This window comes from Tetrao urogallus (assembly GCF_951394365.1).
Source record: "Tetrao urogallus genome assembly, chromosome: 1".
NCBI lineage: Eukaryota > Metazoa > Chordata > Aves > Galliformes > Phasianidae > Tetrao > Tetrao urogallus.
In genome coordinates, this window is record NC_136813.1 from 73,153,223 (window position 1) to 73,176,561 (window position 23,339).

The window sequence follows — 23,339 nt, forward strand, 5'->3', positions numbered from 1 at the left end:
TCCTTATATTCCAAGAACAATTAAATATCTAGGAAGAAATTCCTCAAGTCTTTCAGAGTATCATTTTTTTGGTCTTCATTTATTTTCACAGCATATTAAATTTTGCAGTAATTTAGGAAACTGCTTCTCTATGTTTCAACTCTTGACCCAGATTTGGTAGTTAAATGTTATTATGGATGAAAGCTGTATCTACCAGAGAGCAGCACTGTTTGGTTGGACACCATGAAACAGGAAATACAAGCTGTTGCATTGGTCTCTTTCTGCAGCTGTTCTGGAGGTGATCACTGGACCTCCATATGACAAGTGGATGAGGGGATGAGCTGCCACATCCAACAGCCCTCTTCTGCCTGAAAACAGCACGTTTACTTGCAATACTGTCTCTTGTGCCACGTTACTCAAGTTACCAAAGTTGAATCTTTGTTCTGTGGCAGTAGTGCCAATTCACAGAACACTAACCTCCTTAGATGCCCATTACTCTACATGCCATCTTAGGTTATATTTAAAAGTTATGGTAACCATACCCCTCATGTAAATCATCAGAAATAATATACAGCACTTGTATTGTTCAGCTTTTCTGAGCAAAAGTCCTGTGCTTTCTAGTCTTCTTTGTCAAGTGCTTTGTCACTGTGCTCTTTGCCCTGTGGGATAGAAGATTCTTTCCCTTCTCATTTGGCAGGTTAAAGTTGGGTATTAGGAAAAACTTCTTCATGGAAAAAGTGGTGAGGCACTGGAACAGAGAGGTAGTGGAGTCACTGTCCCTGGAGATGTTCAAGAAACATTTAGATGTTGTACTAAGGGACATAGTTTAGTCAGAAAATATTGGTGGTTGTTGGACAGCTGGACTAGATGATCTAGGATGTCTTTTCCAATCTTGATGATTCTATGAAATGCAAAGCAAACTTAAAAGAAACATAATTAACACAGGCTTTCTCTGCACAATAGAGAAATCTCCCACTACTTGTGGGAAAGAAATTCCATAATATTCCTGAAAAAAAATGTATATGTCCATATCTTAGATTTTTAGTGATACCAAAAAATCTTTTGCCTTGTTACAGTAAATTCAGGCAAGGGTCATCTACAATAATTTCAGATTATAACCCATATCAGCTACCCAATAAGGCATTTATACCTAATTACACTGTTGTGTGAAAATCAACAACAGAGTGGCACAGTCTAGTCTAACAGAGTGGTAGAAAATGTTACGTTCCGCAGTTCTGCACACATCCTGTGCTTAACTTTGATGACTTCAGTTTTATTTGCAATCTAGTGTTGGTATTTAAGAGGATTTGGACTTTACTATCAGCATTGTCTTTCCATGTGACAGATTAGCAGAGAGGGAGAAGAGAGACTGTTACCATGATTGGTATGTCTGTTTGCTAGGTAAGAACCCCTCTCCTAGCTCACATTCATGTTTATTTTCTCAACTCCTATAAAACAGCACTGATGAAGGTGAAGCTTTTCCCTTGGAACTGAATCTTAATCAGCACAAGAACATATTCATAGAACATTATTTATTATACCAATGGCAAAACAAGTCCATGCTCATTTCCCTGATCTTCTAAAAGCAAACAAAAAAGAATCTTCATATGCATTAAAATAACTTTTCCACACTTAAGAAAATACGAGGACTGCTCCAAAAGTAATGTCTTCTGTTTCATTATATTGGCCCACAATGTTGGAGGCAGAAGTTGGTGGTATGGCAGTAGAGGTTGAATCTTCCCTCCAACATCCTGGTACATTTTGTTGCCATATGACAGATGGCAGCAGAGGGGCTCCTCCATGAAGTAAAAACAGCACCCACTGACATTCATCGACACTTGCTGAATGTTTATAGAGACCGACCAGTGAATGTGAGCACAGTGAGGAGTGGGTGGTGCATTTCAGCTGTGGCGACAGCAACAGTGAGTCACCTCCTCTGGTGCAGACTGTTACAAGCACAGCACACAGGCTCCTGTTTATCACTGGTGACAATGCTCATGGAGGTGATTGTGTTGAAAAATGGTGTTTTCTATCTGAGAATTTGCTCTATCAAATAGTGTTATTGCACTCTTTTTAGCTGCTGTAATTTTCATGGAAGTAAATAAGAGGCATTACTTTTGGAGTGACCTATGTATATAAAAAATGATTTTAATAATAAGCAATGCTGAACTACTAGCTGAAATAGAGCACAAAAATAAAGAAGTTTTGGATTTGGCTGCTATAATATATAAAGGCAGAGGCCTTACAGACTTTGTATAACAAATCATGCTATTATCGCTAGACTTTACTAAACTGTACACTGGGACATAGTGACTTCCCAAATTGTAACTGCGTGCTATGTGAATACAGTGAGTTTGACAAATTTGTCTTCCCATGGGCATGATTACAATAATAACAATGGTTTCAGAGGCTAAAATACTGCAGCCTTTTATGTGAAAAGCAGCCATTCTTGTTACAGTTGAATTCCGCGTCCTTGACTTATTATTATCTGCCTACTATTCACACATCTTTTTTCTTCTTGCCCTTTTTCCTGCCTCTAATCCACCACCATATCCCTTCAGTTTGTGGTCTTTTAATTTAATGTGCTGAGATGCTTCTCATCCTTTGGGATGGTTTCCCAACACATTCTCAACTGCGCCCTCCCATCACCCATTCTCATCTTTCACTTCGTCACAGCTTAGGTACAAATCCATACTGAGGATCTCGCTCTGTTTTTCCAATACCTTTATTTTTCTGTTGTGCCTAAAGTACCTGTTTTGCATAACAAATAATAAAACCTCCTAAATAAATAATAAAGCCTAATACAGGTGTATTGTTATGCAACTAGCACAGCCATTGTCAAAATCCTATTGATCATCTTGCTTAAGGAAAGAATAATTTACATTTTAATGACATAAAGTTAGTTGCATATTCTCTTCATCGGACGTTTAAAGCAATGTAGGGATATGAACATTATACTTGAACATGCACTACCTCACTAATTCCTTTAATACTGTGCATGTCCCTAGCTGACATAAAAAACACTGGGTGTGAAGTAAATATGAACACAACAGAAGAGCTACTCGAACTGAAGGAAATGCTGCCAGGACAACTGGCATCAACAAATAGCTCTACACTAGTCAGAAGGAAATTTAAACTGGAAGTTACAGTGTTTCCACTCATCTATGCTTTGAATTCCCAAACAGTATTCCAATAGAAATAGTGGTGGGCATAGAGAGGAACAAGCTATCATTAAACAGAATCACAGAACACAATATCCTGAGTTGGAAGGGACCCACGCGGGTCATCGAGTCCAAGCCTTGGCTCTACACAGCAACTCTTCAGCTCAAATGCTCCTTGAGCTGCGACGAGCTGGGGCCGTGCCCACAGCCCTGTGCATCCCGTTCCGCCCACCGCGCTGTGGTGCAGCCCCTTTCCCTGACCCCCAGCTGCCCTCCCCTGACGCAGCTCCACGCCGTTCCCTCGGGCCCTGTCGCTGTCACACAGAGCAGAGCTCAGCGCTGCCCCTCCGCTCCCTGGGAGGAGCTGCAGCCGCTGTCAGGCCTCCCCTACAGCTCCTCTGCTCCGCGCTGAGCAAACACAGGGACCTCAGCCGCTCCTCACACCTTGCCGTGGTCAGTTTCAAAATGGATTAGATGAAACGCCTACATGTGTTCATGGATTATCAGATTTGATGGCCCAAGATGTTACCTTCTATAGCCCTATATTCTTGCATCTCAAATGCATGGGGCTCAAATACACAAAGAGAAAGCTTTATTTTTCCAAGTTAAAGAAAGTGGGAAATGCTTTTGGAAAATGATTTGTATACACACAGTTGTTCTTGGCTGACAGGATTAAAAATAAAAATAAAAATTGGCAGGGGTTACTTCTGAATCCAATAGGATTGCATAGCAAGCGATGTATCTGCACACCTGCTCTCCTTACAGGTAACAATGATGTCTGTCTTTGACTGCTGGTAACCATTTATCTATTGAATGTACATTAGAGCAGTTAAATGTTTGACAGAAAAAATGTAGGTTCAGGATCCGTTTCTAATTGAATGGCATAAAAAGTGTGTTTTCCTGTAATATCCTCACAGAGATGGAGGTCTTTTGCCAATTGCATTACAATATATGACTTGAACAAGGATGTCATCATGCCAGAGGGAAAGAAACAGCACACTAAGCACACATTGCAGGAAAATTAATATAGAAAATAACAGAGGGAAAGGAGAGATTAAACTGCATTTTTAATGGAATTCAGAATTTAGCTGCTACATAAAATCATACTTGAGTTTAATTCCTCAGATTTGCTTGAACATAAATTGGGAAATCATTTGCTCGCAACTCATGTGCTGGCATTGCGTACCTACAGACAATGCTGGCATTACAGTGAGAAGTGGGATGCCCATAATAAGAATCCACCACTCTGTTCATTTGTTTGCCAGCTCCTGTTTTAAGCAGTGCATGAAGCAAAGTAAAACATTGGAGGGAGAGACAACACGATCCTAAACACAGAACGTGTTACTCCAGCCTGCATCTCTTCTCACAGTAGTTGCCAATGCTCCACATCTCCTCTAAGCTCAACTTCAGCCCATTCCCATCTGACAGAAATGAAGCTGCAGAATATGACAAACATTAGAGAGGGATTCCAGGGCTCCTCAAACATAAGGGAAAAAACAGACAGTTTGACTGTTCCGTTTAACAGGACAAAGCCTGTAGACTGTGAAAATTACCAGAATTGACATTCAAAATGATGAGTCAGGTCTCTGAAAAAATAATGAGATGAACTACAAAATGAAAAGCCCTTTAAAAGAGGAATGTCACTGGGATTTATTTTTTTTGCTTTCTGATGTATGAGCAGTGCGTGTGCTCTCCTTTCAGGCACAGATCAAGATCCCCAGGAGAGGGGGATGGGAAGGATATAAAGAGATTTTACATTCTGCTGCCTATTTCAGTGCCACTAGTCTGAATGGCATTTGCTCCTGTGTCATGCAATGCTGTCATGGTTGCTGTGCAACTCCATCTCCCCTGCCAGTTAATGGGGAACTTTGCCTGCCTGTGCTTAGGCAATATTTTTATGTTATTTCAACAGCTGTAAGAATCAAAAGTCTAATCTTCTGAAGGAAAAAAAAAAAAAAGAAAAAAAAAAAGAAGATAAGATGTTGTTTCTAACACCAACTCCTGCCCCACCAACTAAGCTGTGGATGGGTGTCACTTGAAAGAATGAAGGGATAAGAATAGAACCCAAGAGTTATTTTTCATATCATGCCCACTCATGGTGAGGCTTTTGCTGCTTTTCATGTGTGAGGAGCCAATCATACTTTTTGTAGGAGATAGGAAAGACTTGTGCCCTGATCTGCACTATTTACATTTCCAGCAGTACCTCTGAAATTCCAGAGTCTGATCCCAGTATTTTCTCATTAGGAAAAACGTTACAGAGGCAGCTGGTGTACCATAACCTGCTCACAAACACTTGCAGGTTTGTTCATGAAAATGTCATTTCCCTTCTTGTCAGACACCTGGTGCTTGGAGATCCAGATTCTCTCGTGGGATAAAGGCCTTCTTTCTGGGGGAGAGCTATTGCATAGATCAAATGAGGTTCTGGGGGAGTCACAGCACACCAGCTGTTAGCTGCTTGTAAGCATGAAGTGCATTGGAGTACAGTTTAATGTTTGCTGTGGATCAGGCAATTGTAGCTCAAATGAGATATTTTCTTACATTTCTAAAAAATGAAAGTAAATATTGGATTATGTAACATGTAAACCCAGTTCCCTAAAGGCCTAACCCAGTACTGGCAGTTCTTTACTTCAGTTTTATGTTTCTGACCATTCACAAGATGTTTATATGCATAACGTTCTAAACTGTTTTTCTAGCATTTGGGGATTATCAGAGAAGTAATACCTGTGGCTGGAGCCACAGATATTCAATATTATGATGATAAGCATTAGTATTCAAAAACTCTGAGATGAAGAAAGTGACTGGAGATGATGTTGAGAATAATCTGCTCACAAATATTGAAGAATTATTCATTTATCTTATTCATTTATTTATTGGTATGAAAGAGCCCATCTGTGAGTAATCTTCACTGATGGTGCTACTTTGGCAACTATGTGTCAAAACATGGACTGACCCCATGCCTTAGTACTCCAAAGAAAGCTGGGGGTGGGATGTGGCAGGAACTGGGATAAAAACAGAACAAGGGGAAAGAGAAGGGCAGCAATAAATTAGGATGCAGAGGAAAGAGGCTAGGGTTTTGAAATGGATGAATACAGAAAGGGAGAGATGTGGGGTGGACAGGATGCATTATTCTGGCTTCTATAGTAACATAAGCCACGGCTTTCAGAACTACTGTCCCCCTGCTTGCAGAAGTAGGAAACAGAACTTTGAACGATGCTGATAAGGTATCTTTCTGAAGTGATCAGAAATGAATGATGCTGAGCTGGGGTGAGAAGAGAGACAGGCCCACAGCCAGGTCTGAACAATTTCTCAGGATGTTCTGGTAAAACCCAGGGATGAAAGAGGGGATCTTGAGTGAAATGCTAGGTGAAGAAATACCAGCGGTGCCCTTTGTACCTTGAAGGCATTACAGGAGTCAAGAGATGCTGCTCAGAAGGACAGACCTAACATATGAAAGAAACCTCATAAAGTAGGTCCCTAGAGTATTTGAATTACAGCCCTGCCTCTGCTACAGTATCGCTCAGTAGTGGTTTCTTTTTCATTATTATTTTGTCAAAGTGCTGGCTAATTTTTCACTTTCTGCTTTCTGGCTCCGCTTCTGCATTTTGTTCTGTTCAAATCCCAGGGCTCAGTTCTTCCTTGACATTGGGATGGATGAGGGAAAGCCAGGAGTCACTTGGCTTTGCCTGCAGGGTGTCCTGCTGGACCTGGCTCTGTGCCTGATGTGAACAGAAGGATCCCCAGCTCGGCAACTCTCTTCTGGTCCCTGTCTGCTCTGTTAAGCCCCAGAGCTCTCCTCCTGAGCTACCTGTGTAACCCAAGCTTGAGTAACAGGGGATGGTTACAAAACATGTTGTTTGTACATCTCAACTGCCTTGATAGCGGGGTGCTGAAAAGTAATTGTTCTATAGCAGTTTCTTCTGATGTATTAATGATTACAGTATTCATCAATGTAATTGCCAGTTAAAATTGCACTTTGTACCAAATCTCCAGGGGCTCCTCTTGAATTTGCCAAGTAAGTGTGAGACATTCATTCTTTTTTTTTTTTTTTTTTTTTTTTTTCTTTAATATATTTTCTGTCAATGACATTGTTATAGGCAGTGTGGGTAGCTACAGCTGCCTAACCATTTCTGATCCTCTTTCCCTATTGGAGTAAATGTACAAATAGTGACATGGCAATGGATTTGGTAAAAAAAATTGCAGAATGATGTTTTTACTATATAAGAGTCAACTGCTATGAACCCTATGCTATGGCCCCACCACCATGGACTTCATTTGAGCTACTTCAGACTCCAGTAGCCAAACATTAGATTGTAATAATCCTGTTGAAAATCAGTAGGTTTACCAGGCAAAAAGTGCTGAATTTAATACTTTTGTTAATCCCGATAAAAGGGATTACAGAAGCAAAGATGCTAACTATGAGTGACTACTATGCTGAGATGAAGAACAAGTTAAAAGGGCATGATCTCTTGCGCTTGCCTCAACAATCATTGAATAAAAGTTATTTTCCAATTGTGTGGGTAAGCAGAGAATAATTTAGGCTTTCTGAAAGACATCGTTGCTTAGGGAGAGAAAGAAGAGATGTCGACCTTTGTGTGAAACAGCGTAATGCTCATTTCCTCAACTCACCTCCAGATGAATAATTGACACATCCATCTAGCCACCAGGGGAAATAGATCACTTCATCCTTGAGAAACTTGGAAGCACTTGATTACTCATGAGTTTCATACTGAACTAATAGATTGGATACCCCTGCCCATGTATATAGTTAAACCCTCAGATTTCTTGAGGGTTCTGGAGAGGAGAAAAGGGATGAAGGGGAGAGGAAACACAGTGAGTGTACAGTCCACGACTGATGGTCAGTAAAATCTAAATGGTGTATAGGTTATATCTTCTTCAGAAGATAATGATATATTTTGCATCGCTTTAGAAAATCATTTGCATAAAGACATACTTGAAGTGAACTTCAAAAATCTAACCCATTTTCAGAATATGACTGAAAAGAAGAAAGAGAGTTTGGTATGTCAACATTTCAAATTAAAAAAAAAAAAGCAGAAGCAGTCTTTTGTCACTACTGGGGATTAGCAATTTAAATAGTTCAATCTTTAATCCAGGAAACTAGTAAAAAGAGGCCAATTAACATTTGCAGGACACTTAAAATATTTAAAGTGGTAAAGGGCATGTTTCCAAAGGCATTCATACCTCTACTAAATGTGTTCTTTTTTTTTTTTTTTTTCCCTAGATGGCTTATATTTTTAATGTTTATGCTATGTGCTCTCAAAGGTTAAATAAGAGTTTATTTACTGTGATGTAGAGAGGACTGCTGGGTGATTTTCTTCATCACAATGCACTTTAGTGCCACTAATAACCAATTTCTGATTTCCTGATATTGACATTCTGCGCACTGAAACCTGTGTCTATAGGACAAGAATGGTACATTCTCTATGTAGCTCATGGATAAGCAAAAGCACAGAGATGAGTAGTAGGATTTCTTATCAAAATGATTACACTTTGATTGTAGTTACCTAAATATCATCTTCTTATCATAGTGATTTGATTGCAGGATGGTAAGACTAAAAAGTACAGTCAGGTCTTCCCATAAAATTCTCATGGTAAAGAAACAGACTGAACTAGATTGAGTATGTACTGAGAAACACGAATGACTTGAGGAGAACAAAATCACTACAGGGGACAGAGTTGAGTGAGATATGTCTCCATATAAATTACATTTGACTTTGTGACAACACAATTTCCAGATTAGCAGCTGGCACATTTGTTCACTGGCATAATTAAAAACGTCTTCCCCTTGTACCATATTAATGCCTCAGTGTACTTTCAAGTGAGACAATTTAGTTCTTGTACTTGATGACAAGTGAACACTGAGGTTTTTGTTTATTTGCTTTCTTTGTGTTGAAGTGTTGAAAGTAATCTGAAATAATACATGTATTCTTTAAATATAACTTAAACCAAACTCTTAATATTTTTTTTCGGTACTTTTTTCAAAGAAGATAGTTATTTGTAATTCTGTCAACCCAATATCTTGTTTATTAAAAGCATTTCCTTCTCCCCATGGAAACAAGAAGAAAACAGTGGAGAAGAAGACTTGAAACATAAATTTCAATCAAATGTAGAAAAGTAAACTAAACCAAAAATAATGAGAGAAAGAAAAAAAAGAAAGGAAAGAAACAATAAGCGTATTCCTGTCCAAGTAAAATTATGCCTTATCTGGGACAAAACAGCTGAAAAATAAAGAGAAATTTAATCTTTATGATAACACTCCTTTAGGCTTACTGTGTTGTTCCTGAACTCTCTATCTTTTAATGCAATGTGATTGTGGCTTTTAGTGTATTTGTTGTTGTTTTTGTTGTTGTTGTTGTTTTCTTTTAATGGCTAAGAAGTAAGAATGAAGGGTTGGAACTGGCTCTCATACACAAAAAAGCACTCCCTGTTGAAGAAACCCTTTGATTTTTATGTTTTCTTCCTTTGCTGTTCCAAAATAAAACCTAAAAATGTATGTCTCAAGATCAGTCATTTTAGGTTTTGCATTATTTAGGTTCACTGTTATTCATTCAGTGGTACATTAGTGGGGAGCATCTCTTGCTATCTTGCCTCTGCCTCTGTTCTGTCCAGCCAGTGCAGCCAGTGAGAGCCTGTTTTACTTTACACGTTCTATCTTCACAGTCTCTTTTGTCCTTAAAACCTAAGAAGGGATGAGGAGTCCATCTTCTGAGGCTCTAAGATTTGGCCTTGATCTTTCAAAGTATAAATATGGGGCTTTGAATAAAATCTGTATATTTCTAACAAGTGCTTTTTTTTTTTCTTTTTCTTTTTTTTTCTTTTTCTTTTTCTTTTTCTTTTTCCTTTTTTTTTTTTTTTTTTTTTTTCCCTCCAATTTTAGGCTTACTTTAACCTTATCATGTCCCATGGACTTGAAGAATTTTCCTATGGATGTACAGACATGCACAATGCAGCTAGAGAGCTGTGAGTGTCCGATTGCTTTGCCTAGTAAAAACAAAACAAAACAAGTTGTACCATAATTTTGGTGGTTTGATAGTATTTACATTGCTATATTTGTGTGGTCAGAATCAACATTCCTCTTTTGTAAGGGGTACTCCTGGAGAAAAAGTATTTTAACTAAAGTGTTGTTCCTTACTCCATGCTGTTCCAGCTCCTTTCTTTATTCTCCCACCTATCCAATCAGGGCTGTGTCACTTCCAGGAATAACCACAGCAGTGCCATACCCGAGAAAACAAATCTCAAGAAAGTAAGAACAAGTAGGTCACAGCCAAGGATGAGTTATGTCTGATCAAGACGAGTCACGGTCTTTTGAAAGACGATTTCGCAGAATCATAGAATGATTGGAAGAGATCTTTGCGTTCATCTGGTACAACCCAGAGCAGGATGCCAGGCCCTTGTCCAGGTGGCTTTTGGAAATCTCCAAGGAGACTTCAGTGTCTCTCTGGGAAGCCTGTGTTAGTGCTCCATCATCTCCAACAGAGAAATGATGCCTGGTGTCTAGGGGGAACCTCATGCATGCCAACATATGCCCACTGCCTCTTGTCCTTTGCACAGGCAGTATGTGTCAAACCACCTTGTTTTTTGAATTTTTATTTTGGTTTTGTTTTGTTTTGTGGGGAAGAGATAGCAAGAGGAAGCAAGTCAAGGTTACTCCTTGCATTTGAGGCTGGAGCTTGGACATAGATTGTTTAGTTTCCTCTTAGCTGTGTGGTAACTGCAGTTGCAAAGATACTCCAGAAAGTCCAAGCCTCTCTCTACAACTTCACACCTCTCTGGTACATCACAGGTTTACAAAACCTGCACTATCACCTATTCTAGAAATCCTGGTTTTGTTCTGCCCAACAGCTATATAGTCAAAGAATGATAAAAAGTAAGCAAAATGCTGGCTGATACACAGACAAAGAAAAATGCTAACTCATTTGTAAATAGTATCTTTCATGGGTCATAAATATTATTTTTAGTGGCAAACCAAGACACTATTTCAGAAGTTAATTATGTTACTTATTTGTTGCTCTTAACATAGCAGTAATGCAATATTAGTAACAAGGAACTAATTGCAATTGTGCTGTAGTTAATCAGAAGGCTTAAAATTATAGCTAACCTTTACTGGAATAACTGACATATTTGTAAGCCATAGTAATACTTGCCTTCAAGGTTTTCATTACTATGTAATGAATCTGATTTCTTTGTTGTAGTTGGCTACACCATGAATGATCTGATTTTCGAGTGGCTGAGTGATGGACCTGTGCAAGTTGCAGAAGGTTTAACCTTGCCACAGTTTATTTTGAAAGAAGATAAAGAACTTGGTTATTGCACAAAACATTACAACACTGGTAAGCATTATTCTGTTGTTGTTGGGTTTTTTGTTTGTTTTTTTTCTCTGTGAATCGGGAAAAGAGGGGTAAAATTAAAACAATAACAACAACAACATCTATTTTTAAATTAAAATTGGATTCAGCCACAAATATTTTAAATCTGAAAAATATATCCTTTTTATTTTCATTTGCTTGAATGGTTTTTGTTTTTCTCCCCAAATTTCCTTAAACATCATTAAGGATACTCTAATACACATGCTCTAATATTCTAAAATCTTTAAAATCATTATGGTTTTAGAGTCTTAAAAGAGTAAAAATCTTGTCAGTCTGATTTCCTCAAAATGAAGATTTTAGAACAAACTAAATATCCTCTTTCATATTGATAAATCAGTTTTAAAGTAGTAATTTTTGAGCTTGATTTATTTTTTCATTATATTAAAATGCCAGTGAGGAAAAATATCAACTTTTCACCAACTTTTGTATGAGGTTTAACTTCAGAGATGTAGTATTTGAAATGGCAATGCTTTCACTGCTGATCTGAATAGACTGCAAACAGAAAATGTTGGAAAGTTGTTTAATAACCTTGTTGTTTTCCTACTTTACTTTCTGAAAAGTTTCAAGTGTGTTTTCTTTCTGTAGCTATACAAGCAGGGAGAGGTCTGTTAAATTTGGATCTATCTGCTTGGAGTATAATTAATAAGGACGGAGAACAGTTTGCTGGATGCTTCCTAGGATTAGATATAATCCCTGTCATCTAAAATCGTTTTGGTTTTTTTTTTCATTATTTCAGCATAAGGGCCAGTCTACTTGCATCAGAGACATTTGTTTCACTCTGTGAAATAAAACAACATGAGATGTTCTTCTCCTGTCCAAAATAAAGTCACATTCCTTTCTCATTAAGAGAAAATTACTTTTATTATTAATGCAACTTCTCATTTGGGATCCCAAAGTGTCAGCAAAGGATTTTTTTTTAATTCCACAGTCCAAAATACATGGAAATCAGGAGTGTTATTACTACTTTATTTTTTTTCTCAAATTTTAAAGGGATAATCAGGAGTACATTCCAATCAACATAATTCAAGTACTTGCAATGTGGCCATTGCAAAGTTCAGCTGTCTCCTGCCACATGATGCAAGCTCTGAATAAATGTATTAATCTGCTTTTCTAGTTGCTGACTCCCAGGTAGCCATTTTGCAGTGTGAAGTAAGAGAGAAAGGAGAGCATGTGCAATTGTTTTCTTATGTACTCATTGAGATTCCCCACGGACGATAAAAATGTCAGTTAGTAGCTCCCACTTCATGTATTTGAACAAAATATGTGAATAATTAACAAAATCTTGAAGAATGTACCCTGAAAAAGGGGAATGAAGAGCAGGATTCAGACGAAATAAAATTTCACCTACGTGTGTTTATTGCTGTCTTTTCTGAGGTATGCTCCTTCAGGTTTGGGGTGAAATCAAAATATAGATGAAAGCTACATTATTCAGCCTTCTCATCCCACCCATGCTGCAAGGAGCTCTGCCCAGGTTATGCCATTGGAATGTGGAGAGTGTTCCACAGCTTGGGCTATTCTAACACCATCACAATCATGGCTGGAACCCCATCTTTTAAAAGACCAGATCCCTTCTGTTTTGGCAGTCCTGATGTATCACTGCACAGGTCTCAGAGTCTTAGTCTGTCTTTGGGATGATGGGTCAGTCCACTGATATCACAACTTCTGTCTTTTCAGAGTATTCAATTTTTCTCCCCTCCTCAATTTGCCAAATTTCCACTGTATTGTACTTTGTGCCAACTCTCATGCCTGTCTGAACCTGCCACTCAGCTTTGTAAATCGGCAGAAAAGTATGTTTATCACAAAGAAAAGAAGAGACAAAAATTCGCCTTTCATCCACAAATCATGACGAAGGAGCAATGCATGTCAGTGCTTTTGCCCAACTGACACAACAGAGGGTCTTTGAAATAATTAGTATGATGTTTCACAAATGACAGATGTTCTTTTATTTGGGTTAGTCAGCATTGAGTGTGAGCCTTCATAGAACTAAAACCCCAGCCAAGGCACACCAATTTGGAGAGCAGCAAAAAGTGATTGGATTAATGGCCGGTGAGCTGCTGCAGCTCAGGACATTGCATTCCCCACAGCATGGCTATCTCTACTTTCCTAAAATTCTGTCTTCCTCCACTCTTGCAAAGTAGGTATTTATTATATGAAGGATCACTTACCTCCCACAAGAGATTCTTGGGTGTTTCCTGGAGTTAGATTTTTGGTGAAAGTCAGCTTTGAATTGATTCCTCTAGAAGGAGTAACCCGCAGGCTCAAGTAAATGGTGTGATCAGAATGAAAAGGAGTTTAATCTACTATAGGACATTAAGACTAATTTTTTACAATTCATTTAATTAGGTTTGCTTTATCTAATGGAATTAAAAGAGCAAAATTCTGTTGTCTTTTAACGTTAAACTTCGTATTTGAGCAAAACAAAATCTTGTTAAATTTTAGGAAGAAAAAACAACATTCTATTTTCTAGAGGTGAAACAACTGTACAAATACTTGTTTTCTCAGATAATGTAAAGAATTGAGTACAGTCTGTTTCAGGGACTCCATGTCCCTCTCACTCTTGAGCTCAACAAGTGGCTGACTCATAGCTTTACGTTCACACGTAGTTTATGTTCAGAAAGCAGGATAAAACTGTGCAAAAAGCATTTATGAAAGTAATTTCATGTTCTAGGAAAGTTTACATGCATTGAAGTCAAGTTTCATTTGGAGCGTCAGATGGGATACTATTTAATCCAGATGTACATTCCTAGCCTGCTGATTGTCATTTTGTCCTGGGTTTCTTTCTGGATCAACATGGATGCTGCTCCAGCAAGAGTCGCATTGGGTATCACTACAGTTTTGACAATGACCACTCAAAGTTCAGGATCGAGAGCTTCCCTTCCAAAAGTAAGGCAATTGTTTTGTACCACTGGTTTGTTATCACCAAGAAAAATTACAGTAATTTTGAAGTTTCTTAACAATCTATGTAAGAACGTCTAATAAGAATAACTGAAAAAGTGGTGTCAATGTGATGCTAAACTGTTGCATTTGGATTAGAGTTTTCTGTTGGTTTATGGGATAGCCAGAGGGCTCAAAGCTATGGATTTTTAATGATTTACTGCTAGTTTTTCACTTAGGCATCAGGATATAGAATAGACTTTCTGAAGTATCTAGGTACTTATCTGGATTTTTGAAACCACTTTCCTGAAAACCGAACATTTTATCCGGCTGGGGACTTTGTCTAATCTTTCCTGGACTGTTAGACTCCCAAATATCATGGCATGGTTAGTTATGAATCTCAATCAGATGGATATATAAACATACATACATATATATATAAAATACATATATGTGACATATATACACCTAAAAGATATCTCTGGACAGTATTTTCAGAGAAGTCCTGATGTCTTTCTCTGCTTCGCAGTAGGATCAATCCATGTTCTTATTCAAGTGATGCCTGCACTTCAGTCTACACACAAAAATATCCTCTCACTTGAATTTTGTGGTCTTTTTAATACAGAACAGCTGCTGTAGATGAGAATACAGATTACAGAATATATTATTTGATTAGACAACATAGAAACACTTTTCAGCATGGGCACATTTTAATGCTTCTGTCAATAGCATTCCCAGTGGAATTTATATTGCATGCTCAGGTTTTGTGCAGTTTTCTGGAAGAGAACTCACAGGTAGATCAGTTAACAATGGTCTGTGGAGTCATGAGATATGATCCGCTTTTCAGCTGCCCAGAATCACAAGGACTAGGATCATAAAACTGTGCTAACTGTAAGGAAAGCACAAATGTTGAATGCTTGTATTGCATATGATCAATTCCAAAAGGCATGTTGTGTTTTTTCTGCTTTACCCTCTGTATCATATTCAGTCTAATTCCAAGTACTGTAGTTTGTTAAAATTGAGCATATATAGACCAGCTTTAAAAACGGCACAGATTGTGTTACTCTTCTGTTGGTATTGAGAAAGTATCACTTAAAAATCCGGTGTCTACAACAGTTGGTTCAGTTTCACTTGTTCACTTGGAACTATGTATAATTTTCCATGAAAACTAAAAATATTTTGTATATTAACACTGAATTTCAAATTTAAACTTTCTTAACATTTGTTCTGTCAATATTACCAAATGAACACTCTGAGAAGAAAGTCAACAAAGAGAGAATCTTGGCAAGAGCCATGCAGGATCTGTAGATAGCAAGCTCATAGTCACTGGAGACTGTGTCTAGATGGTACAACTCGATTCCATGATTTCTTCCAAATATTATACATTCCAGCTTTCTTCCAAATTAACTGACTTGAGAATTAAAAGTGGTACAATCACTGTAGTGGAGCTTTCCACTCACATTTCCAACAGAGAAAACATACCCTACTAAGAAGCTCTGCAGTGATAGCATATCCATAAAGATAATTTAGAAAGACTTCATCTTATGCCTGTGATCCAGATGAAACATTTATCCTTGCTGAATTCTGCCTTGTTTGAGTTGAAAAGCATTCTCTGGATAAGTTTCTGGGCTTCTGCTGAGTAGAAGAAATGTGAAGATCCAGAATATGTTGACTGTAGCAGTTTGATTATTGGAGATGTCCTTCTCTATCTTCAAAATTAAATAGATTTATCTCATCTGTCAGAGGTGACATTCTGGTCCTATCCCATCCTCTCCTAGTTTTCTCTGCTGTTCCTTTGTCAGAAGACATGTACCCCATAAGAGAGCCCAGCACATTTATTTCACTGGGGCTGCACCTCATTATTGCATTTCCACTCTGAATTCAACCAAGCTGTGTCTGAAGAATCTTGGGACTGACATGAACCAACACTTCAAAATAAACTTTCTGTACACCATTAAGTAGAACACCCATGTCTGTATACAGGTCCCTGCTGTATACTGTCAGCAGTATCCGATTCCTTACAAAAGGAAGGAGAAAGTTTTTCTTGCTGTTGCTGTTGCAAGAACACAGCAATTTTAAAGCCCTATCTGTAGCTTAGTACAAAAATTGTATTTCTTAATAAAATCTGTCCAGCTGAAATGCATTTAGAAATAAAAATATGAAAATAATTACTTCAAAACAGTGTTGAATCTGAAGTCCCCAAATGGCTCCTTAAAAGCAGTGTTTATCTAAGTTCTGTCTACATACTGCCAAGACGCAGGAAGTTGGGCTGTCAATAAAACATTCATTTTAAAATTGCTCCAAGCATGAATATCTAAGAGAATCAGACATGACAGGATGGTTATTTTTGCAAGAGTACGGAAAAAACAGATGCAACTGCTCTGTGAGAACAGACTGTATTTGATTACAAGAGCTGAGTTCTTCCCCATTCTACCTTGTGTCCTATTCTTATTAACACACAATTAACACATATTTATAGAACTTAAACTTACCCTTAATTTACTCACTGGCTCATGCCAAGCTGATAAATTAAGGGTATTCTTTCTTCTTTCTTCTCAACTATTTTATTAGAACTTTACCAAAAGTAAATAAGCAAATAACTAAAACAAAAGCAAAACATCAACATCTACCAATTTTATGAGTAATTCCTTTATGTTAAAGAAAAAAAAAAAAGTGAAGAAGAATTGTGCTGAGAAGAATCCTAGTTAGGTTTTTTTGGTCAGTTTCTGAGTTACTATCAAAATGACGCAAGTGGAACATTTTAGAAGTAATTACCCACACATTGTTCTCAACCTCAACGTGACATGATGTGATAAAGTTCTACTTCCTTGAAATCACTCTTTTTCATATTAAAAACCAATATTCATTTTGATACACAGCTTTTCATAATGTTAGGTCACAGAAGCATAGATATTAGGCTTCCAGATATTGAAAATTAAATGTAAGTTCAAGATTGCTGAAAAGAAAAGAAAAGAAACTGAAAGTAAATGAGAGAATGAAAATACAGGGGCGGCTCCGAAAGTCACGCCTCCTGTTTTACTGTGTTGACTCATGATGTCAGAGGGAGATACTGGTGGTATGGCAGTAGAGGCTGAACTTTCCCAACAGTATCCCATTACATGTTGCTGCCATGTGAGAGATGCAGCAATCTTCCAAAATGGCAGCTGACATGGAAGCAAAGGTGTGTCATTAAATTCTTGAAAAAATGGCACCCACTGACATTCATTGACACTTGCTGAAAATTTCTGGAGACCAACCACTGAATGTGAGCACAGTGATGGATGGGCATTTCAGCGGCGGTGACAATGGCAGTGGGTCATCTCCACTGGTACAGATTGTTACAAGTGTGGCATGCCTGTTCACTGGTGAAAATGCATAGCTCATGATGGTGACTATGTTGAAAAATAGTGTTTTATATCTGAGAATTTTCTCTGTCAAGCAGTGTTATGGTACTCTTTTTAGCTGTTGTACTTTCCATGGAAATAAATAGTATGCATTACTATCAGAAAAACTCATGTAACTCCAGCTGGTATTTGTGTTTGCACACACTGAAGAGAAAAATCTAGATAGCTTCTTTCAAATGAAATGTGATTATATTTCTTTGATAAATTTTCATAGTCCTTCTGTGCAGTTATTATCTTCATAGCGTTTGTAATTCTGCCTACAAATACAGGGTCAAATTCTGGTAACAACAAACTAGTGAAAAAATCACTATGTTGTTTTGTTGTTTTTTTTTCATTTATTTTTCTACAGAGTTGATTTCTTTCTTAAAAAAGACAGAAATAAATCATGCAAGAGTTTAGAGCCCCAACAAACTACTAATGTAGGAGGCAAGAGCTGCAGTGCATGTTTCAGAAAACATAAATGTTCTTTTCTACTTTTTATCATAAGGTGAACAGTATCAAGTTCTGTTTCCTTCATGGGGATGAAGTACTGATCTTCTATACAAAGAATAGCTGCAGAGAATCCTTCACCACGGTCTCAAGCTCTTTTATAGAAACTAAGTTATTGTGTGTTTATTACAGAAAACTGGTGAGTGTTCATATGGCCAGAATTACCATCAGTGGCCATGTTAAGAGGTGATAAGAAACTCATCTAGAAAACTGGGCTACTACCTTCCCTCCAATTGGTCAATCCAGTGCGCAGACAATCAGGAACACTGATCCAAAATGACATGGTTTCTCTGGCCAATTCTCCTTCCTCCAAATTCACATTTATAAGCCCTACCCACATCTGATAGTCTGTGTCTGGATTCCTCTGTTCATGCCATCATTTTCCACCTAGAAATTTGGCTAGATTAATGTCTGTGCAGTAACTTTTGCTGACTGACCAAATGAGCAAAAATCCTGGATGGTGGTTGTCAGCTTGGCTGTGTATTTGTATTCACAATGAAACTGAGAAACTCTGAGCTTTGTCTGCAAGTCCTATGCATGAGCCCTGGAGCTGCCTTGCACCTAAGTGCTTGCTGGACTTCACCTCTGCAAAAATAAATAAATAAATAAATAAAAATCTGCTATATATCCATGCAGAATTCTGCACATCCTTGAATATCGTGTTTTCTGGAAGTATCTGACCCACTGCACAAACATGGCAGCTTGTATTTTTCAAAGCATGATCTGAAGAACTTCTGGGCATCACAAAACAGATCTGTAATATGCCGTTGCTTTTTTTTTTTTCTTTAATAGTCTCAGTAGTGTATGAGCTCTCAGAGTAAAGGGGAGCATATTGATATAGTAAGCATAAATTGGTGAGAAATATGAGAAAGTATCTTTTTTTTTTTTTCAGAGCATTAGATAACTATTCTCTTCCTATTCCATTTATTTTTAAACAGCCTTCCTTTTGTTGAATCAACAGAATCAAGAGTTTTAAAGAATTTAATTTAAAAAAGCATTGGAAACAATAAGTTCTCTGCTATGCTAGTAATTGGGTATTTTTCAAATTGCTTTCTTCTTAAAACACATGCATAAACCAAACTGTAGCATCAACAGTCCAAGAAAATGAATTACTTTTTTTATACCATAAAGCAAAACATTTGAGGATACTTTAAGTCAAGCAAATGAAAGCAGCCTTATTTTACGAAGTTGTATCAAGCTCATATTGTGTTACTTTAATATGTAGTACTTTATGAATACATGTTCCTTCCCTAGGCAGCAATTGGTGTAGAAAAAAATCTCATTCAGAACTCACTGAAACCACTGGGAGGCCTTCCATTCACTTCATTTTGCTTCGGATCACTGAGTGCATTACCAATTGTAATAAAAGCACTGTATTCTAATAGATGCAGAGACTTGCAAAACCAAAGGCATCACAGTCCATCCCCTTTGGCAGTAAATTATTGCTTTATGTGTCATTCACTATCCCTGCCATTTTTGGAGTCTTTGGAGTCTTTTCAAGATTCTTTGTCTTCTGGCAGACCAGTCTCAGAATGTAACCTCTCCTTTATTTACTGCCAAAAGTTATCAAGTAAAGAAATTCCAAGAGTACATCATTTCTTCTATTTTGAAGTAAAGTTAAAATAATGTGTTAGTAGGAAAAAAAAAAAAAAAAGGAAAAAAGGAAACAACAACAAAAAAGAAGGAAACAAATAAGAAATAACAATAAAGAAAAAGGAACAGACGCTCTTCTTACTCTTCTTAGAGGTTATATTGTCCTTTGTTCTTTTGCTGTCAGAGGAAGTGTCTATGGTGATAGCATGACAGATTTTGGTGCAGCAGTATGTTAAGAAACAATGATAAACCGAATGGAAGGAACTTTTAACAGGTCATTCTTCTTTAGTTTCAGGGTCTGAGGAGGAAATTCAGAAGTAATTTAATGATCATGAGATATGTTAATATGTAAAAGGGTATCTGAGTGCTTGACTTACTGCTTAAAGAATTAGGCCAACCTTATTAGCTATTTACAATATCCTGTTGGATGCATGATGGTCCTAAAACAGTGGCATTGTATTTAATATGCTTGCTTTATGAAACATGTTTATTGTTTCTGAGGGGAAACTGCAAACAAGTCTCCACTTTTTAAAAATCTGTTTGGGGATCTTGAGTGGATTTAGAAAAAAGTTCTTGGAGAACATAGAATCATAGAATTGTTTGGGTTGGAAGGTACCTTTAGGAGCATCTAGTTCCAACCCCTCTGTGATAGGCAGGGACACTTCTCACTAAATCAGGTTGCTCACAGCCCTCTCCAGCCTAGCCTCAAATGCTTCCAGGGAGGGACCATCCACATCCTCACTGGGCAACCTGTTCCAGTGCCTCACCACCCTCACACTAAGGAATTTCTTCCTAATATCTAGTGTGACGACCTAATGGCTGTCAGTTTTCTTCTTTTTCCCTGCAATAAAATGTGTCATGTCATCTAAATCCTTAGGAAGTCAGGCTGTATAGTCAGGTAAACAGGAGGATTTGCTCTTCAATCATGTGCCTACAGGGAAATCTACATGGCCATTTGCTTTGGTCACTTGCAGTGTTCTCATACAGCTTTCTGTTCCATCCCATTATATTCCTAATATAATGTATATTCTTCCTTCTTTTATTTCTATTAAGAGAATAATGGAAGCTGCTTTCGCTATTCTTGTGGTTTTTTTTTTTCTTTTCTTTTTATTTTTTATCTGAGCTTGGCAAAACTGGATAAAACTAAATCTTATATTCAGACAGTATTTTCAATATCCTTTGTTAAATTCCATAAAGTATTTGAATTTGGATAAAGCGATTTCTTCTATACTGCTTAACAAAGGAACTCACCTAGTCTGAAGCACTTTTTCAACAGAACAAATGTTCCAAAGTAAAACAAGAGTCGTACATTAGTATGTGTTTGCTTGCTGTGACTTACTGAAGACATTTATTCATCTTAAACTACTGATAGTCCCTCAATACAGATTTATGTACAAAAAAAAAAAAAAAAAAAAAAAAAAAAAAAAAAAAGAAATCAATCCCACAGAATACTATAAATTCCTGTCAAATTGTTTAAAAAGACCTACTCACACCTCATGTCTCAAAATAAATATTTTCTGATACTCTTCTACATTTTTTCATAGGTAATTTTTTTTTTTTCTTCTTTCCACTTATATTTTTGTACCAGTAGTTACATACATATGTGCTTGAGTGCAAAAGAGAGTGTGAACTGCAGGGGAAGATGTGATACAAGGAGGCGATAGAAGGTGTTGTACCAGATAGAACATCAGTAGCAATGTGGCCATGCTAGTATCAGCTTGATAATAAATCCTTGGGCCTGATGAAACTTCTCTGCTTCTGCCACTCACATCAGTTTGTAAAAGACATTTTCCCTTTCTTCAAGGCTTGCTCCTTTAAGATCTAGGTAGATACTTACATGGCTGGCCTATGCAGTTACAACTTCACTGGGAGCAGTACCTCAGTTAAAACTATAGGTGGATACGCTTTGGCACAGGTATGTGTGCTGTTGTCGTGCATTCTTCATGGGAAGAAAATTTTTCTTCCATTCCACAACAACTTCCAGTTCTGTGAGACCAAAGACTAGGGATGGCTGCAAGGCTAAGAAGACAAAAAAGAGTAGCACCTGTGCATCTTGCGAGAATTGGAAGAGAGTGGGAGGAAAAAGGATTTAGATATTACCCAGAGCACCTAGAGAAGACCACATAACTCTATTTCTCTTGGTCACAGAGAAAAGATGTACTGGTCAATCATTGGGTCTCAAACTGTTTACATATCATTTCTAATGAAGTTCAATGTGGCCTTTGATTCTGTGCAAAGCCAATTGAGGAAATACTGACTGGATAAATATTAATGCATTAAGTTCTATAGCAGATTTTACTCTGTGAAGGTCAAAAACAAACGACTGATTAATTCAGTCACTTTTTCCTTTCTACTAGTCTAAACTTTATAATTTACTTTCCTGTATAGTGAAGATAGTGTTATTTACTGTACTACAGAAAGAGTAGTTGCCAACGTGCGTGACAGAAAAAAATATTCGATGTGTTAGAATACCTCTGGGATGTAGTTTGAGTACTCCTGGCACTTCCTGGAGAGGTTTTATAATGCAGTCATCTGGGACGGCTGGCGTTGAGCAGAGCTAGTTTCATGCGTCAGAGGAGAGCTGGAGTTGCTGTGTGCATCACTCTGCCGGTTGTTTCATAATCTTGGTATGAAGCAGGGGCTCTCCAGCTTTGTTCCTATACCCTCGAGGATGTTATAGCAGCTTTTAGCAGCTCTCTAAGGAGCGTGCAGTGCTGCTCTTTCTCATAGATAAGCATTGCAAGCATGCTCTGAGGCAGTGACATGCACTACTGTGGCTCAATCATTTCAGATCATCTCAGGCCTTGACTCTATTAGATCATCTAGAAGTACTGTTTGTGAAATTCTTCTGTTAGAATTCAATTTGATATAGTGTTGTTGGGGCCTCCTGGACCCTGTGTACCTTCCAGTCTGAACAGTACTGCAAACTGCACGCTGCTTTGCGGCAGCTGGGCCATTGACTTTTTAGTCTTCCAAACTTTCATTTGGATTGTAATGTAACTATAAAAGCTTGAATGAAAAGACTTTCTTTCATGTGGGAAATGTTTCTATTTGGATTTTTGTATATATACATATATGTATATATATGTATATATATGGTGCGTAGGAGTGTTAGCTCTTCCCCTCCACAGGGAAAAAAGAAAAAAAAAAAGTAAGTAGAGAGAAGCTATTTACATCAGGTTGGACATGAGGAAACATTTCTTCTCTGAAAGAGTGATGAGGTAGTGGCACAGGCTTCCCAGGGAGGAGGTGGGGTCACTGTCCTTGGAGGTGTTCAAGGAACATGTGGATGTGGCACTGAGGGACGAGGTTAGCCAACGTAGTAGGAATGGGCTCATGATTGGACTAGATGGCCTTAGAGGTCTTTTCCGTCTTTTCCAACCTTAATGATTCTGAGATTCTATGATTCTACTTTTCTTCATGGATGCAACAAACCTCTGCAGGAGGAGGAACTA

The 23,339-nt window shown here is 37.8% G+C and overlaps 1 protein-coding gene across 2 annotated transcripts in view; it reads left to right on the plus strand.

Moving 5' to 3' along the window:
- The window catches only part of GLRA2 (glycine receptor alpha 2), a gene marked incomplete at both ends in the record, with an annotated part of 126,242 nt that overhangs the window by 31,401 nt on the left and 71,502 nt on the right, over positions 1 to 23,339 (plus strand). For both annotated transcript variants that reach the window (XM_079549490.1, XM_079549489.1), the window contains 3 exons: positions 10,036 to 10,118; positions 11,351 to 11,488; positions 14,193 to 14,407. In XM_079549490.1, coding sequence (XP_079405616.1) covers positions 10,036 to 10,118; positions 11,351 to 11,488; positions 14,193 to 14,407 — 436 coding nt within the window. The remainder of the gene's footprint in view (positions 1 to 10,035; positions 10,119 to 11,350; positions 11,489 to 14,192; positions 14,408 to 23,339) is intronic.